The sequence below is a fragment of the Pleurodeles waltl genome, chromosome 10 (assembly GCF_031143425.1).
Source record: "Pleurodeles waltl isolate 20211129_DDA chromosome 10, aPleWal1.hap1.20221129, whole genome shotgun sequence".
Classification (NCBI taxonomy): Eukaryota; Metazoa; Chordata; class Amphibia; order Caudata; family Salamandridae; genus Pleurodeles; species Pleurodeles waltl.
Window position 1 is genome coordinate 478,115,797 of NC_090449.1, and position 17,098 is coordinate 478,132,894.

A 17,098-nucleotide genomic window follows, 5' to 3' on the forward strand; every position below is an offset into this window, starting at 1 on the left:
ACGAACCACTCTTCTGCTGTGCTTAAGCCTGCCTGTTTACTCAATGTCTATTCACTGTTAACCTGAACAAATTTGCCTTGTGAATTTAACAAGTGGTATCCTAGTGGTGCTTATCATCATACAGTCTAAATCATGTGCTGGGCTTGTAATATATATTATTTTATAATTTAGTATCATTCCATTAGAATCAGGAACACTAACGTTGTAGAAAGCCAGTTGCTATTTGCTTTGTTCTCGAATAGTAGTTACTGAATGCTGCCTATCTCAGATATGTATTTTCTGGGGTTAAATTCCCTGCACTAGGTAATTCTTTGGCCTTAAAGGTGAGCTTTCTGCTCTTTCTCTTTTTCCTCCATGCTAGTCACAATACAACAAATGCTTCTGCCATGTCTCTGTCCGTGCGCTGAGACACCTGGGTGAAAATTTGCTCTTTTATTGATGTCTCCACTTCCTCGGACTAAGAGACATGTTTTTAATCTGTTCCCTTGCAACCTCCTACATATAGAAGATTTCTTGGAGACACACCCTCTAAGTAAAACCTTTCTGTCCCCAAGATACTCCAATCTCAGCTTTCATCTTGTTAGAACTTTTTTGACTGCCTCTGACTTAGAGAAGCTTCCTCCAGTGCCTTCATTTTCTTGAGAGAAGATTATCCCTAATGTGCCCTATGCGCCGCTCTGCTCATTTCATGTGTAATAGCTCTCTTATCCAACTCACTTCCTTGTCTTCTTGTTTTTCAGCTAGCCTTTTGGACAGCAATCCTCAACATACAGATTCCCTTAATGCTGGGGGCTCTAGTGAATGTGGTATCCTGCTTCACCAGAGAGCATGCTGGAAACTACCTGCACGAGATGAAGGAACCAGCTCTGAAGCTGATCTCCCTTTATGGGTTACAGGTGAGCTGCATAAAAAATGTATTCAAAGCCAAAACTCTCTGGTTCAGAAGTTGAGATCTCACTCTAACTGATAATCAGAAGTTGCAATCTCAATCTGTTTCTATAATTTGTTTAGCTCTGTATCCTATAATTTCTCTAGGTGTGCCTGCTTCTGACATGTAGATGTCTTAAATTAGTTAAAGTTCCCAATTACAGAGGCTTATATTTCTTACCCTCCACAGAGATTTCTGTTGTGGAATGTACAGTATCTCATTGTATTTGCACAACAATGTTCCAGACAGTTAGAAACCTGACACTCTTGTGTGCTATCTGCTCTAACTGTTAGGCAATCTTTCTCTTTCCTACTATTTGTCATTCACAGGCATCCTGATGCTTACTTCATTGCCAAAACTGTCTGTTACAGAATATCTTTGAAATTCTTATCCTGAAGTCTGTCATGCTTGAAAAAAGGTTTCCTGGACATTTGCAAAGTAAATAATTAAAGACAACTTAGTACCAGAAAAAGGGACAGATGTAAGAATGCATTTACTTGTCATAAACTGTGTGATTCTGTAAATCGCTGGGTTCACGGACAGTAAATGTTTTTGGAATTTATTAAATCAGTTTAGTGATTCGATAACAGGTTACTGATTTGCCAAATGGGTTTATTAAACAATAGAGTCCTTATGCTATAAATGTATGTTTTGCAACCCAAACCTTGTTGCAAAACATTCATATTTTACTGATACAGAAAGATGGTGGTAACTAATTTGCAAACGGGAAGGGGTCTCTGTAAGAAATGGGGTTATTAGTTGAGAGTGGTAAGTACCCACCTCAAGTAATAATCTCAGCCTTGTGTAGGTGAGCCACTAAAGTTTTTTAAGAAACCTGAGCTCAACCTCCTGGTAGCTATGACACAGAGCAGACAGGTTTAACTTTAAGCCCTTCGCTGCCAGGCGTTTTCCCCCTCCTGTGCCAGGCCTTTTTTTTGGCTTTTTGGGGCAGTTCGCGCTTAGGCCCTCATAACATTTTTTCCACATAAGCTAGCCAAGCCAAATTTGCGTCCTTTTTTCCAACATCCTAGGGATTCTAGAGGTACCCAGACTTTGTGGGTTCCCCTGAAGGAGGCCAAGAAATTAGCCAAAATACAGAGAAAATTTAGTTTTTTTTCCAAAAAATGGGAATAAGTGGCTGCAGAAGAAGGCTTGTGTTTTTTTCCCTGAAAATGGCATCAACAAAGGGTTTGCAGTGCTAAAATCACCAGCTTCCCAACTTTCAGGAACAGGCAGACTTGAATCAGAAAACCCAATTTTTTCAACACAAATTTAGCATTTTACTGGACATACCCCATTGTTACGTTTTTTTTCTGCTTTCAGCCTCCTTCCAGTCAGTGACAGAAATGGGCATGAAACCAATGCTGCATCCCAGAAACCTTATCATTTCTGAAAAGTAGACAATATTCTGAAGTCAGCAAGGGGTCACTTGTGTAGATCATAGAAGGGTTTCCTACAGAAAATAACAACTGAAAAAGAAAAATATTGAAATTGAGGTGAAAAAAACCTCAATTTTTCTCTACGTTTTACTCTGTAACTTTTTCCTGCAATGTCAGATTTTTGAAAGCAATATACCGTTACTTGTGCTGGACTCCTCTGTTTTTCGGGGATATATACTGTAGGGCTTGTAGGTTCATCAAGATCCCTAGGTACCCAGAGCCAATAAATGAGCTGCACCCTGCAGTGCGTTTTCATTCTATACCGGGTATACAGCAATTCATTTGCTGAAATATAAAGAGTGAAAAATAGCTATCAAGAAAACCTTTGTATTTCCAAAATGAGCACAAGATAAGGTGTTGAGGAGCAGTGGTTATTTGTACATCTCTGAATTCCGGGGTGACCATACTAGCATGTGAATTACAGGGCATTTCTCAAATAGATGTCTTTTTTACACACTCTCTTATATTTGGAAGGAAAAAATGTAGAGAAAGTCAAGGGGCAATAACACTTGTTTTGCTAATCTATGTTCCCCCAAGTCTCCCGATAAAAATGATACCTCACTTGTGTGGTTAGGCCTAGCGCCCCCGACAGGAAACGCCCCAAAACGCAACGTGGACAGATCACATTTTTTTAAAGAAAACAGAGGTGTTTTTTGCAAAGTGCCTACCTGTAGATTTTGGCCTCTAGCTCAGCCGACACCTAGGGAAACCTACCAAACCTGTGCATTTTTGTAAACTAGAGACCTAGGGGAATCCAAGATGGGGTGACCTGTGGGGCTCTGACCAGGTTCTGTTACCCAGAATCCTTTGCAAACCTCAAAATTTGGCAAAAAAACACATTTTTCTCACATTTTGGTGACAGAAAGTTCTGGAATCAGAGAGGAGCCACAAATTTCCTTCCACCCAGCGTTCCCCCAAGTCTCCCGATACAAAAATGATACCTCACTTGTGTGGGTAGGCCTAGCGCCCGCGACAGGAAATGCCCCAAAACGCAACGTGGACACATCACATTTTTTTAAAGGAAACAGAGGTGTTTTTTGCAAAGTGCCTACCTGTAGATTTTGGCCTCTAGCTTAGCCGGCAAGTGTGGAAACCTCGCAAACCAGCGCATTTTTGAAAACTAGAAACCCAGGGGAATCCAAGATGGGGTGACTTGTGGGGCTCTGACCAGGTACTGTTACCCAGAATCCTTTGCAAACATCAAAATTTGGCCAAAAAAACACTTTTTCCTCTCATTTCGGTGACAGAAAGTTCTGGAATCTGAGAGGAGCCACAAAATTCCTTCCACCCAGCGTTCCCCTAAGTCTCTCGATAAAAATGGTACCTCACTTCTGTGGGCAGGCCTAGCGCCCACGAAAGGAAATGGCCCAAAACACAACGTGGACACAACATATTTTTTCACAGAAAACAGAGGTGTTTTTTGCAAAGTGCCTACCTGTGGATTTTGTCCTGTAGCTCAGCCGGCCCCAGGGGGGGGGCAGAAATGGCCTAAAATAAATTTGCCCCCCCCCCAACCCCCGGGAGCAACCCTTGCGTGACATTGGCACCCAAGGGGGGCAGAAATGGTCTAAATACAATTTGACCCCCAGGGAAGCGACCCTTGCCTAATGAGTCGCTCCCCATCTCTAAAAAAACCAAACAAATAAAAAACAAAAACACAAAAAAAAAACTAGAGGTTTCTGCCCCCCCCTGGGGCAGATCGGCCTAATAACAATAGGCCGATCAGCCCCCGGGGGGGTAGAAATGGACTAAAATACATTTGCCCCCCTTGGGAGCGACCCTTGCCTACGGGGTCGCTCCCCCTGCGTGACATTGGCGCCAAAAAACAAATCCCTGGTGCCTAGTGGTTTCTGCCCTCCTTGGGGGCAGATTGGCATAGCAAAAATCCCAAAGGGGGCAGAAATGGCCTAAGTACAATTTTCCCCTCCAGGGGAGCGACCCTTGTCCAAGGGGTCGCTCCCCATCTGTAAAACAAAAATCCTTGGGGGCAGATCGGCCTAATCAAAATAGGCTTATCTGCCCCCCAGGGGGGCAGAAATGGCCTAAGATAAATTCCCCCCCCAGGGGAGCGACCCTTGCCTAAGGGGTCGCTCCCCTTGCGTGAAATTCACGTAAAAAAAACCAACTCCCTGGTGTCTAGTGGTTTCTGTCCCACCTGGGGGCAGATTGGCCTCATCAAAATAGGCCAATCTGCCCCAAGGGGGGGCAGAAATGGCCTAAATATTATTTGCCCCCTAGGGGAGTGACCCTTGCCCAAGGGGTCGCTCCCTTATGCCACTTTCAACAAAAATAAATAAAAAATACTTGGTGTCTAATGGGCGTTTTAAAGGGAAGGAAATACATTTCCTTCCCTTTGAAGCCTCTCCGGGCCTCCCCCACGTGATCGAAAGAGAAATGCAAAGCATTTCTCTTTCGAGCTGAGCTTCCAGCGCGATGGGGGAGGCCCTGTGACAAATCAGCGCGCACTTGTGCGCTGACGTCACAGAGGGGGTGGGGGGGATTGGTGGTGGAAGGGGAAGGGCTTCCCCTTCCATCCCTGCCTTGGGGGGTGGGTGGGGAGCACTGGGGGGGGGGAGCGCTAGCGCTCCCCCCAGTTCCCGGTTGTAGGACGAGGTGACCTCGTCCAAGACACGCGAGAGGTTAAGACAATGTACAAAGTATTTATGCAGTACTAAAACAGTAAAAATGTCAAAATGCAAAACAATGACAATTTCTCAATTAATTAGAAAAATAGAGTACAATATATTGAGCAAAATTACACCAAGCTCCTAAACATCCAGTGAGGGAACTGGAGATATGAATTGTAATGTTTTAAGTAGAAATAGTGGCAAGAAGTCGAAAGTGCCAATGATAGTAAATGATCCTGGTAGAACAGGACCTAGACACAATTTAACGCTGACTGTGATGGAGCTTGGTTCTGATACACTAACAATGTTAATTTTGGTTAAATATTTTACCTTCTGGCTTAAGTCCCAGCCCACCACACTTGCAGAAGCCATAGCAAGGTCCGGTCCATGTCCAGTTGTCATTATGACCCTTGGAGTCCACTGTGTTGTCCTGGGTACAAGAGGTAGAGCAGGCCCAGTCTTCTAGGCTTTTTCAGGTCTTAGACAGCAGGTTCTTTCCCGATAGGCCACATTTTCAGGTGTATTCTTAAGGGTATACATGGAGGTGCTACATCTATGCCTGGCACAACCTAGAGAGTGGGAATGACCCCCCGGGGACTCCCTAAACAATGGGGTAAGGATTCCCAGAGCAAACCATACCCACTTTGGGGATAATCAAGATGTACAAAGTCTTCCACTACTCTAAACTTAGACTCGGAGTGCTGGGGATGTGAGTGGGAAGTGTACTATGTTAATCGCCTCCTTCCTTATCTAACACTAATATCCAGTTTATACAGTCCCTGAGCCCCCAACAAACTCGGAGACAGACTATCATGGAAGGCAAAGCTGAGCTTCCAGCAATCAGATAGTGGATACCCACACACGTGTTTTGGCATTCTGTTTCCTTTCTTTGAACTGCACCCATATGCTATAGGTAAAGCCTCAGCAGACCTGTCAAGCAGGTTGTGACATTCAGACAGGATTTGACACACTAATGTCAAAGGGGATGCTCACAGCCATAATCCAGTGGTCATTCTAAACCAGTTCTGGGGCAGCTACCTCTTCTGCTGGGGGTTGGTGTCTGGTTAACTAGAAGGACAAAAGGGCAGGACGGCCAAGGTTTTAGCTACATCTGGCTGTGAGAGGGGGGCTCATTTGAAGCACACGATTTGAAGTGACCCTGAAGGAAAGGCATATTTCCAACAGTCTCAAAGGGACCCCTTCCCCCTCCCCTTTGTGAAAGGTCAAGAAACATTTTAGGAATAGACAATGGGTCAAGGGGTCAATGCGTACACTTAAAGTTGTCAAAACATTTTATTACTTAAATACAGGTCATTTTACTTTAAGGAAAATAAGCTGCATTAAAAAAGTTTGCTTTATTTAAAAGCAATCAGAGACATGGTGGTCTGCTGACCTCAGCAGGCCACCATCCCTGTGAAAGCAACAGATCGTACTGTGTCACAATTTGGAGCCTACCCCATTAATATGCATGAGGTAGGTCAGGTTCTGACCCTCTATGATTTGCATTTTTTTATAACTGACCTATTATTACATAGGTCAGTTCTTAAAATTCTTTACTGGTTGCAAATTGTGGCTAGTAATTTGTGACCCGTAAATAGTATATATGGCTTGAGGTTCCTTGAGGAATTCTGACAGAGATCTAGGGTCATTCTCATTCTACTGCGTTTCATAATTCGTGACCATCTACCCTTGGTTGCCCCCACCGATACTGACTGTCTTTCAAATTTCCAGCAAGTTTTCTGCGTTTCTGTTGAATGAGATGATGGATGCTTGCCTTCCACCGTGAAGCATTTACATTTGAGTTGTTGGTCAGTGTAGAGTTGCTCAACACATTAAACAATCTATAAGTTGAAAAGCCCTCTGAATACAAAACAGTTCAAAAGACTCTCCTGAGTACTATAAGGTTCGACTGAGGATGTTTTTCAACCTGTGAATCCAGTTATGTAGAGTTGGTGTTTGCGCACAGCACATGAACACTATTTTTATAGACAAGGCACATCCCAGGAACTATGAAATGAAACGAGAGCATACTCACAACCCCTGACTTTCAGCACAAGTAATATAACATTGTGGACTTAAGTACACATAGTATATATTTGCTTATACTGTAAATCTGGTGGCTTATTCAAATTGAACACATTCAAAAAGGGAATGGAGGAAGTTCAGAGGAACAAATTAATATGATAGCTTTGTTACCTCACCATGAAGTTGCAATAATAATCCATTCACCTCATAGACTCCCTCTAAGCCTCACTCTTATCCCTCCCTCAACCCGACAGGGACCCCATTGCATTAGTGTCATACCAGCCCCTAGCTTTATTGAATATGGACTACAAAATCCTAGCCAGAATACCAGCCAGGCCCCGCTGGTCCCTCTTTTAATACACACCAACCAAAATGGCTTTGTACCGGCCAGGAGCACCTCCCTCAACCTACACTGCTTTTTATCCAATGCCCCGGATAGATGACTTTGTGCTGGCTGCATGGTCCTAGATCTTCAAAAGGCCTTTGACACCCTGGAATGGGCTTTCTCATTTTATATTCTGCCATGTTATGGTATAGGACCCAGATTTCGCCAATTAATAAGCAACCCAGAGCTCGGGGAAAGGCGGAGAACCTCAAATCGAAACCAATCCAGATTCTCAGAGGTACCAGACAGGGAAGCCTGCTCTCGGCCCTTCTCCTCTCCTTAGCCATAGAACCTCTTACATTCACCATGCGTGCCCATGCTGCAGACTGGGGAATACCCCTAGGGGAAGGAACACACACAATATTATCCGGGATATTCACTCCATCCCCCAAACGACTGCACAAACTTTAAACCACTTTGCCCATATTTCCGGTCTCAAAGTTAACTTGGCAAAATCATGTTTATTCCCCTTTACATACACTACACCTGGCCCACCTTTACAGATGGACGCAGCACAGGTGACCTGGCAGCCAATGGTTTTCTGCTACTTAAGCATTAGAATATATCACTCAGACTCAGATATATTTGATGGGAACGTCACCAGAACAGTCACCTGCCTACAATCACAAATGACCTTCTGGGCCCCACTTCTACAATCAGTCACCGGACACATTGCACTCCTCAAAATGGTGGTACTGCCCCGATTGCTCTATTGTTTTTCAAACTTACAATTTTATATACCACCCTAATTTTTTAGGACGTTGGAAAAGACAATCTGAGGGTTCATCTGGAATAAAAGCAGGTTTAGGGTGGCACTAACAAAACTATCTACCATCTCAGCAATGTGGCTTGGCGGTGCCAAACTTTGAGCATTACTGCCTAGCATCCCAGGTTCAATGGGTTGCTAGATGGCTTGCTGGCTTACTGCTTGCAGACACCCCTATGCTGGAACCTGGGTGGAGTGCTACCACAATGCTACATCTATTCCAACCATGCTTGACCCCATCATTTGCCCTGCCCCTAGTTATTACTAGTAGCGCACTGCTGCTTCCGAAGATGCCTCTACCCTACTCGACATATCACGCCATATGCACCAGCCATACCACTACAAGGGACACCTAGATGACGGGAAACAACCACTGTGCATGAGTTAAATACATGGCATGCGGCAGACCTTCACACACTGTGTGACGTCTAGAAAGTTGGAACCTTGTTACATTATGACACACTAATAGTTGAAGCAGTTCTACTACCCGGCACTTCCTTGTTTATCATTCCCTTATCAGAGCACTGAAAAACAGAGGACATAGCAACAGAGCCTTAAATGCACTTAAGCATACGATATTTACACGTAATGGGCACAGGTCGCCATATAACACACTGGTTAACGAGCACATTGAAGCACCATACAGTAGTCTTGCTGGCGCCTTTGCATAAAAAATGGGAGGCGTACCTGATGCGGCCACGCACAGACAGTGAATGAACTAGTCTGTTGGCGAGCCCAACATTCAAACCCCGAAATGCAAGATTTAACCTCATTCAGTATTATATAATACACAAACCGTGTCTGACCCTGGCTAACATTAATTTTCACAAACTGGATGTAGCGTGCCCATGGTTGTGGGTATGTGGATGTCAACCTCCACCATATGCTGTAGGCTTATCCTGCCCTTCAGCATTACTGGTAGAAAATACCTGATCGCCTGACCCTCTGCACAGAGAGACCTGCACTACACATGTGGGAAAACTGCCTCTAAGGGCTTTTCAGCAGAAATAAAAAGTACAAAGCAACTGCACGATTCCTTGACCTAAGCATTCTGGTTAATAAATGCCTCATCACACGCTGATGGAAATCCCCTGTCCCACCGATAACAGCAGCCTTGCGTCATTCCATCACTGCTTGGGCAAAGGCTGAAGGTGTGACACTAAGGAGGGAAGACAATTTAGGACTCTGCGAATTCCCCTCTCCGACAGCTGGAATGCCATTTTAACAGAACCTCAAACCTCCATACAAAGTGAGGAGTCACAAAGTAGAGAAGCAACACATACTGAGATAAATAATAGAGGGACCTGGGGCACCAGTTGAGTAATAAAACGTTATAAACTCTTGTTGTGATAGAACATTTTCGTATTGTATACGACAAGAGGTAGATGGCCGAAAATGTTGCGGCTGAACGCCATAAGCTCTTCCCCAAGACACCCCCTCCTTTTTATTCCCTAGTTAAACTATTATATTTGGTAGAAACATATATTGTGAGGGTTGTGGTGTATGGGTGTTTGTATGCGTGTGAGTCAATACATGTATGAATGTTGAAGTGAGTGAGTGATTGGATGTCTGTGTGTATGCGTGCCTAAATGCATGTGGGTGTGTATGAGTGAATGCATGTATAGATGAGTGTGGGTGTATGCTTGTCTACGAGTGCATGTGTGAATGGGGGTGAGGGTGTGTGTGAATGGATCAGAGGGGGTGTGTGTGAATGGATTGGAAGGGGGTTGAATGGATCGGAAGGTGTGTGTGTGTGTTTGCATCGGGGGAGGGTGAGTTTGGATGGGGGAGGTTAGGTGCTTGCTGGGGGTGCAGTGGGCAGCCGTCTACCAGTGACAGGGAAGGAATTCCCTGTCACCGGTAGGCCATACCGCCATGGTTTTACATGGCATTGCTACCGCCGCGGAAACCATGGCGGTAGGCCGGCTCATAACACCGCTGGCGGTACTGTGTGGGCCGCATCTCCAGCCCGGCGGTTCATACTGCCATGTGGGTATGAGTGGTGATGTGGCGGTTTACAGCGCCAGCCTGTTGACGGTGATACCGCTATATTAACCCTGGTGGTCAAAAGACTGCCAGGGTCGAAATGAGGGCCAATGTCCTTGAGTAATCAGGAATGTAATACTATAACAAGCTTACCATATTACATCGAAAGAAACATCACCACTTCAGAAAATTCAACAATTACCCATATGTATGCTCTATGTACATTGTTAGCATGTAGAGAGCTGTAACTTTACACCTTTCAATGCCTGGAAGCTATTTGTATTATATATGTGCATATATGCTATCTACCTTGTTCTTGGATTTAAAAAACCTGTCTGTGAATCAACGCCCCATGCTATTAAACATCCTTTAAAGATTGAATGTGTGCCAGCATTCTATCCTTTCTTATCAATATGTATCAAAGGACTAATCAACTATTTTCTCATTTCTGCTTGGATATATTACACTACCTTGCATAGTGTCCTACCTTAGTGCCTGGTACTAATTACAGTTGCATTAAACAGCCCTCTACCCCCCCCAACCACCCAAACTTGTGTTAACCTGCTCTGTGCTCCTTTTAGGATAGTGGCAGTATCTGTGCCGTGTTGCAAGGGGGGACGGAGGCAACAAGAGGGCGGTCCCCCTGCTTATAACTTTGAATTGGCATGGTGTGAGGTAATAATGGGATCCACAAGTAGCATTCCTAGTGTATCACAGCTCAGTTTGCCCGGTTGATGCCCATGCCCTCTGTAGACTCCTGGGTGTCCTCTAACCCATTCTGTCAGAGGTGTTCCAGTAACATCTCCCAATCTTCTGTTATGGGGTGTATCTGCATCCTCCTTTATTCCTCTCTATGCAAGGCTGCACCCTCTGCCTCCCCCCAGCGGAATAACTCTGTTCTCCATGTTTGGTCTGACAGGGGAGTAGGGGACTTTCAGTGAATTGTGATTAACCATTTGGCTAGTATAAGTGCTAGGTCGAAAAATCTGGTAGTCACCCCTTTCTTTGTCGACATGTGGATACAGGTTCAGTATGGAATGATCTGCTGAATCCCAATAAAAGATCTCGGTGATTTCACAAAGTGTGTTGTGGATGCTATTCCAGTAGTGTCTCAGGGACGGACAGGCCCATAACATGTGGAGTAAATCTGCCTCCTCTGTATGGCACCGGGGACAGGTGGATTTGGTGGTTGGGAAAAGGGAGTGCACCCTTCGTGGAGTCAAGTAGGCTCTATGGAAGATTGCAAACTGGATAAATTTAAACTGTGCATTGTGTAGAATATGGGAGGCATGTTCTGTAAGGAATTTCCATTCTTTATGCAAGGGGCGTGCTAAGTCTGATTCCCACCTTTTCAGCAGAGAGGACAGTGATATACAATAATGGGAGCGTTGCACTTTTATAGCCATTTAATTAGATGCCTCCCTGACCACATGCCATAAAGTGTCTGTACTAGGGAATGTGTCTGGTGTTCTTCCCCGGAGGTGGTCCAATGGTGCCGTATAAAATGTAACAGATAGGCCTGTAATAGAAATTGGGTACCTGGTTGTTGAGTTTGGGCTATAAACTCTCTGTGTGAGAGTCGGTGACCTGCCTTGAAGAGATCCCCCAAGGTTGAGAATCCACTCTCTTCTAATTGCCTCAGCCTTGTCATAAAGAGCATACCATCTGGGGTGGGAAAGCCACACAGGGTAATGTTGGGTGCATACAGTGTTGTAGTCTTGGTCAACCTGAGCGCCGTGCGCCAATACCACAGCGTGTTTTGCAACAAAAGGGGTAGCTGCTTTGTGTCTCCCTAGCAGAAGAAATGATTGCAGTTCTCCACTTTCTAGTCGCGTCTGTATATCATTTAACTCATGTAGGTGTATTCCCTCTAATCAGTAGGCTAGCCATTACAGTTGTGTCACAATGCAGTATGTCTGAAAATCGGGCGCACCCATCCTTCCCTCCTCTGTGGGCAACTGCAGTATCTGAAGACTAATTCAGTAGCGTCCTGTGGCCCATATTAATTCTGTCAGTAAGATGTTCAGTGTTTTGAAAATCGACCTTGACATTCAAATTGGGTGGTTCACAAAAAAATACAATAACCTGGGAAGCATCACAATCTTGGCTAATGCCAAGCGCCAGCCACTGACGGGGGCAGGGAATTCTAGAATTTGATCTGTGATCTCAATGCTGTTATCGCTTTGTTCAAATTACCTTCTAGTCGGTCATCAGGAGAGTGATAGATTTGTACCTAAAGATATTTAAATGTCTGTTGGGCCACAGGGATCTCAATCACACCCAATGGGACTTCGGCAGAGGTGAAAACGCAAGTGACTTTGAATGGTTTACTTTCAGGCCTGAAATAGTGCCAAATTGTTCAAGAGTGTGGCTAATTAGCTCATGCTCTCTGCTCATGTTGCATACATATAACAGCACGTCATCTGCATATAGGGACACCATGTGCATCAGGAATCCCCCCAGCCGTCTCTCTCCTGTCTAAGCTTTTGGGCAAGGGGTTCCATTGCAAGAGCGAATAGTAAAAGGGACAGCAGACTGCCCTGTCGGGTGCCCCAAGATATCTGATAGATTGGTGAGATGTGCTCACGTGTCTTAGCTCTGGCCATAGGGTGGTAGAACAGTACCTTAATCCATCTTATGTAACCAGTCGGTATGCTGAATTTCCTGAGAATAGCAAATAGATACTCCCAATCTAGTGAATCGAACGCCTGCTTCAGATCTAGCAAAAAGCATCCCGCCCTTGGCTGGCTGCCCGCGCTACTTCCATCACCTGATAGAGTCGGCAATTGTTGAAGGAAGTGCTCCTGAGGGTTATAAAACTACAGTGATCAATTTCAGTCAACTGAGGGAGAAACGGCAGGAGCCTCTGTGCAAGGACTTTGTTGGGTATTTTATAACCAGTGGTTAATATCAACAAAAGTCTGTAAGAGGTAAGTTTGGTGGGTGTTCGACCTGGTTTTAATGAAGAAATGACTAGTGCGTGGCTCGAGGTTAAGGGGAGCTCCCTGCATTCTAGTGCTGTTTTGTACATTGAAACCAACTTTGGGGCGAGCTATGACGCAAATGTAGAGTAGAATTCGATTGACAACCTATTGATACCCGGGGACTTATTACGTGGCATCTCCCTTATGGCCTGACGTACCTCCTCTTCTGTTATGGGCCCAGTCAGTTGTGCACAACCATCTCCGGACAGGCGTGAGAGTCCGGAGGTCCCTGAGCAATTCCGCACAGAGGTCAGGAGAGGGGGCGGGGTGGCAGTATATATCGACCTGTAATATTCTTGGAATGCTCAATTCACCTTCAGCTGAGCAGAGCACTGCAGACCGGATTGCGATATCACCTGAAGGACTGTTTCAGTGGTCCTGGGAGATTGTAGCATACCCGCTAACAAGGCCCCCGCCTTATCCCCATTCTCATGTGTCCCGGTGCGTGTTGGTTCTGTAGTCATAAACCTGCAGTTGATCAGTGAGTTCTGCATGTCATTTTCTAGCTGCCAGTAATTCAGGTAAATGGTTGGGATCAACAATCGACTCCCACTGTAATCTACCCATTCGCTTCCCTATATCTCTCAAATCTCATAGTAGCTGGCTCCTAGTCCCTACCATGTTTTTAATGGCTACCACCTATAAGCACCTTAAAGGCATCCCATTCCACTACTTTTGTCGAGGCGGGTACCCTTGTTTATAGTAAAGTATTATGTTATGGCAGTGTTCACAGCACTGCGAAAGGAGACATCCTCAAGATGGGTCGGTTGCATGCGCCATGTGGGGATTGGCGCAGGGACGACAATGTTCCCCACTTATACCAGTTATTATTCTACACTGTAAGGAGGTTGCACTATATATAAGGCAAGCCTACTGGATTTGTAAGGGTCTTACCACATTCATAACAGTAACCACATGTTAAACTTTGGCAATGTTAAGGGAGCAGCCATCACTGTGTAGCATCATTCATTATATTTATAAAGTATCACCGTATTCACCACAATACTGTAAACAAAACATTATTAAATGAAATATTTAAATTTGAAATGACCAAAAGAGTCAGAATCATCCTTTTACATTCTGCAGACCACAAAATGCAGCCACAGGACCAGTCACAAGGGGTCCCTACACATCTGATCCCAAAAGCAAAAGATCCAGCTCTTGGAAAGCTTAAATTAGTGATGAACTTCTCCCGGGGTCAGGAATGTTATCCCTGGAAAAGGAAGGGTTACTTTTTTATTAACATTCCAGAGGTGCTGCTGCAGTCCTGCCACATTACTTTTATCACACGTTGACAGTGTTCTTTCCCATTCTGGGGCACCACAGGAGCACAAAGGATATTTAAATTGGAACTTGCACAGCATTATGGGACACACACACACACAGGTTCCATTAATATTTTATTAGGAGCATTGCTGCTTTGTCTTAGCTGTCGCACATGTCTTTTCTTTTCTCTCTTTGTTTTTATTTTTAGGTTCCTGAGTGCGACCCGGGGCACCCAGAGCCTCCTATGATTTTGGAGCTTTACGGCTAGCTCACTCCTACGTTGCTGTCAGGCTCTCCACCTGATAATAGCATACAAGGTAGCATGCTCTCCCCTCCGCCAACATCCTTACAGATGGGCTGCTTCTTGTGCTGTGCCTTCCAGCTCCACCCAGGGTAGGGGAAGACAGCACAGCTACATGGGGATCCCTGGAACATTCCAGGTTTGTATCAGACCTCCTTTATTCTCACATCAGGCCTCCTCTAAGCATCAGTGTGCCCCAGGGATGGGGTCCCAGACCCCATTCAGTACTGCACCACCCTCCAAATACCCAGGGACATTAGGGGCCACATGGGGCACAAGGTAAGCACTGGAAGGCCAACCTCCTGACCCTGGTCCATCCCTGTGGTATTTTAAGAAGTAGGAACAGAGCGCTAAGCACCAGCTATCCCATTTTTATTTTAAAAGAAGAAAACTTTCAAAATGGATTTCTTTATCCCCATAGGGCCAATTTTGACGAACGTTTGCTGGTTTTCCTCCTAGTAGCCAGGCCTAGCCACCAGTAGCGTTTTCATCACATCTTCTGGACTCCAAACAGGCACATTTTGTGGGGAGCTCTGACTCTGTCCTTCAGCCTTCTCCTCTGCCTAGCTTCTGGTGCTCCTATCCTGCTGGTGAGGGCATCTCACTTAGCCCTTTCAAAACCAGCCAGCAGAACCTCTCCTGCCTGCACTCTTCAGACCCTAGAGGCTCCTGGCTGTCTTGCAGAGCACCTGTGGTTAGTAGTGTTGTCCAGGTCTTTCCCCCAACTGGTCCTCACAGGGAAAATGTGGGCTAACACACTAGCCATGAGGATACCTATCATAGACCTGGGGATCAGCTGGAGTCAAAGTTCTTAGTCCCACCTTGCAGGGAATCAGGTGGGTTCTCCTTCCAGATGGGTATGATTTTCACCACCATCGCCTCCCTGGCCCAGGGTCATCTCAGCTGTCTTACTCTTCTGCAAGAGTTTTTAAGTGTTGGTGGAAAGTTTGAGATTCCAGGCTCCTCTACCCAATCCTAGGATGCCACATCATTCCCTGTCCCTTCCCAACCTTCCTGCACAACATTCTGGGCCAATCCATCATGGCAACTTCAGGTTTTACCTGTAAAGAGCCACTCCGAGGGCCTCCACTCTGCCCATAGCTGACATCACTTCCAGTTCCCTTCCCAACAAAACTTCAGCGGTAACCACCTACTATGTTGGCTCTGGAGGGCTGGCCCTCCCTCTTTGTACTTGTTGGCTAAGCTAATTAATAGGTGCAGCTTTCCTCCCGTTCCCAGGAGCTGAGCCAATCACAGATAATTGCTTGTTTTCTTTCCTCTGCTGTGGAGCACAGTAATTAAGTTGTGCAAGAGGGATGGGGACAAAGGCCCCAAATCTGATTGAGCTGAGCCAGAGAAAAATGTCAATTTTTGAAAGCCCCATAAGCTATAAATTTAGTGTGTTGGGAACCTCAAATTCAACATGCATATTTTAGCCCAGTTTGACACTGACTTGACGTGCTGAACTGTGTAGGCCTAAGAAAAGCAAAACTACCTTTAAGGCAAATTTTGTCTGTGTATAATACAGTGAAAACACCACAGATTTTCCATTAATCATTAATGACCTATCTGTGAATGCCCACTAATGTTATAAGACCTATTCAGTTCAGCACGTATCCTTGTAGAGTCCCCTCTGCATCAGGCTACCTATGAGCAATTACCGGGTTGCACACAACGGTAGTCTCACATGCGCTGCCTGCACATGTGTGCACATGTGGCTGCTTATGGTTAGCAGAAATTTGTTAAATGTACAGCAACAGTTTATGTTGTTCAGTATGAAAGTAAAATAACTTTGTTTGTCTTGCATATGTGTGAGATGTTTAGCCCAATCTCTAATGATAAGTTGATTGTGGTGTACTGAATGGAGGACAATGCGGTATCAGACTGCTTACTGAATGCCATTATTATTTTTCTTTGTGGGCTGGTGATGCAGAGAGACCCATTTTAGCTGGTACCCTCAGTTTTTCAGGTTTTTTGGGACTCACCTGCTGGCTGTCTTGAACTCTGACCGCAGGGGCATTGCTACCCACTGTCCAGTGTATGTTCTCTGACCCACTAAAACATGTCAAAATTTGGCTTATACCCTCATTAGCACATTTAACCTTCCCAAAAGGCCATAGTACACTGTGCAGAAAATAGACACATGGCCATGGCATGTAAAGTGAAATGCCACTTGCAGACTTCAGCTCCTATTGTGCAATAATCTACAGTGGCAGTGAAAACATGGATTCTGGCCTACCCCATGTAGCCTGACAGCAGCAGCCTGAGCACTGCCGCACAGATCCATCAAAATCACCCTTTTGATATGTAGCAAATCAGTTTTTCAGTATAAAATAAGTCACCCCTAAGCGCACATTGCTGTCCACAAGGTAGCGTAAATAATACTTTGGA

General features: G+C 45.1%; 1 protein-coding gene across 1 annotated transcript in view; it reads left to right on the forward strand.

Moving 5' to 3' along the window:
• Positions 1-17,098, forward strand: part of ABCB8 (ATP binding cassette subfamily B member 8) — a 397,400-nt gene that overhangs the window by 137,044 nt on the left and 243,258 nt on the right. Inside the window, exon 3 of the mRNA XM_069210769.1 lies at positions 741-896. Within this exon, the coding sequence (XP_069066870.1) occupies positions 741-896 (156 nt within the window). The remainder of the gene's footprint in view (positions 1-740; positions 897-17,098) is intronic.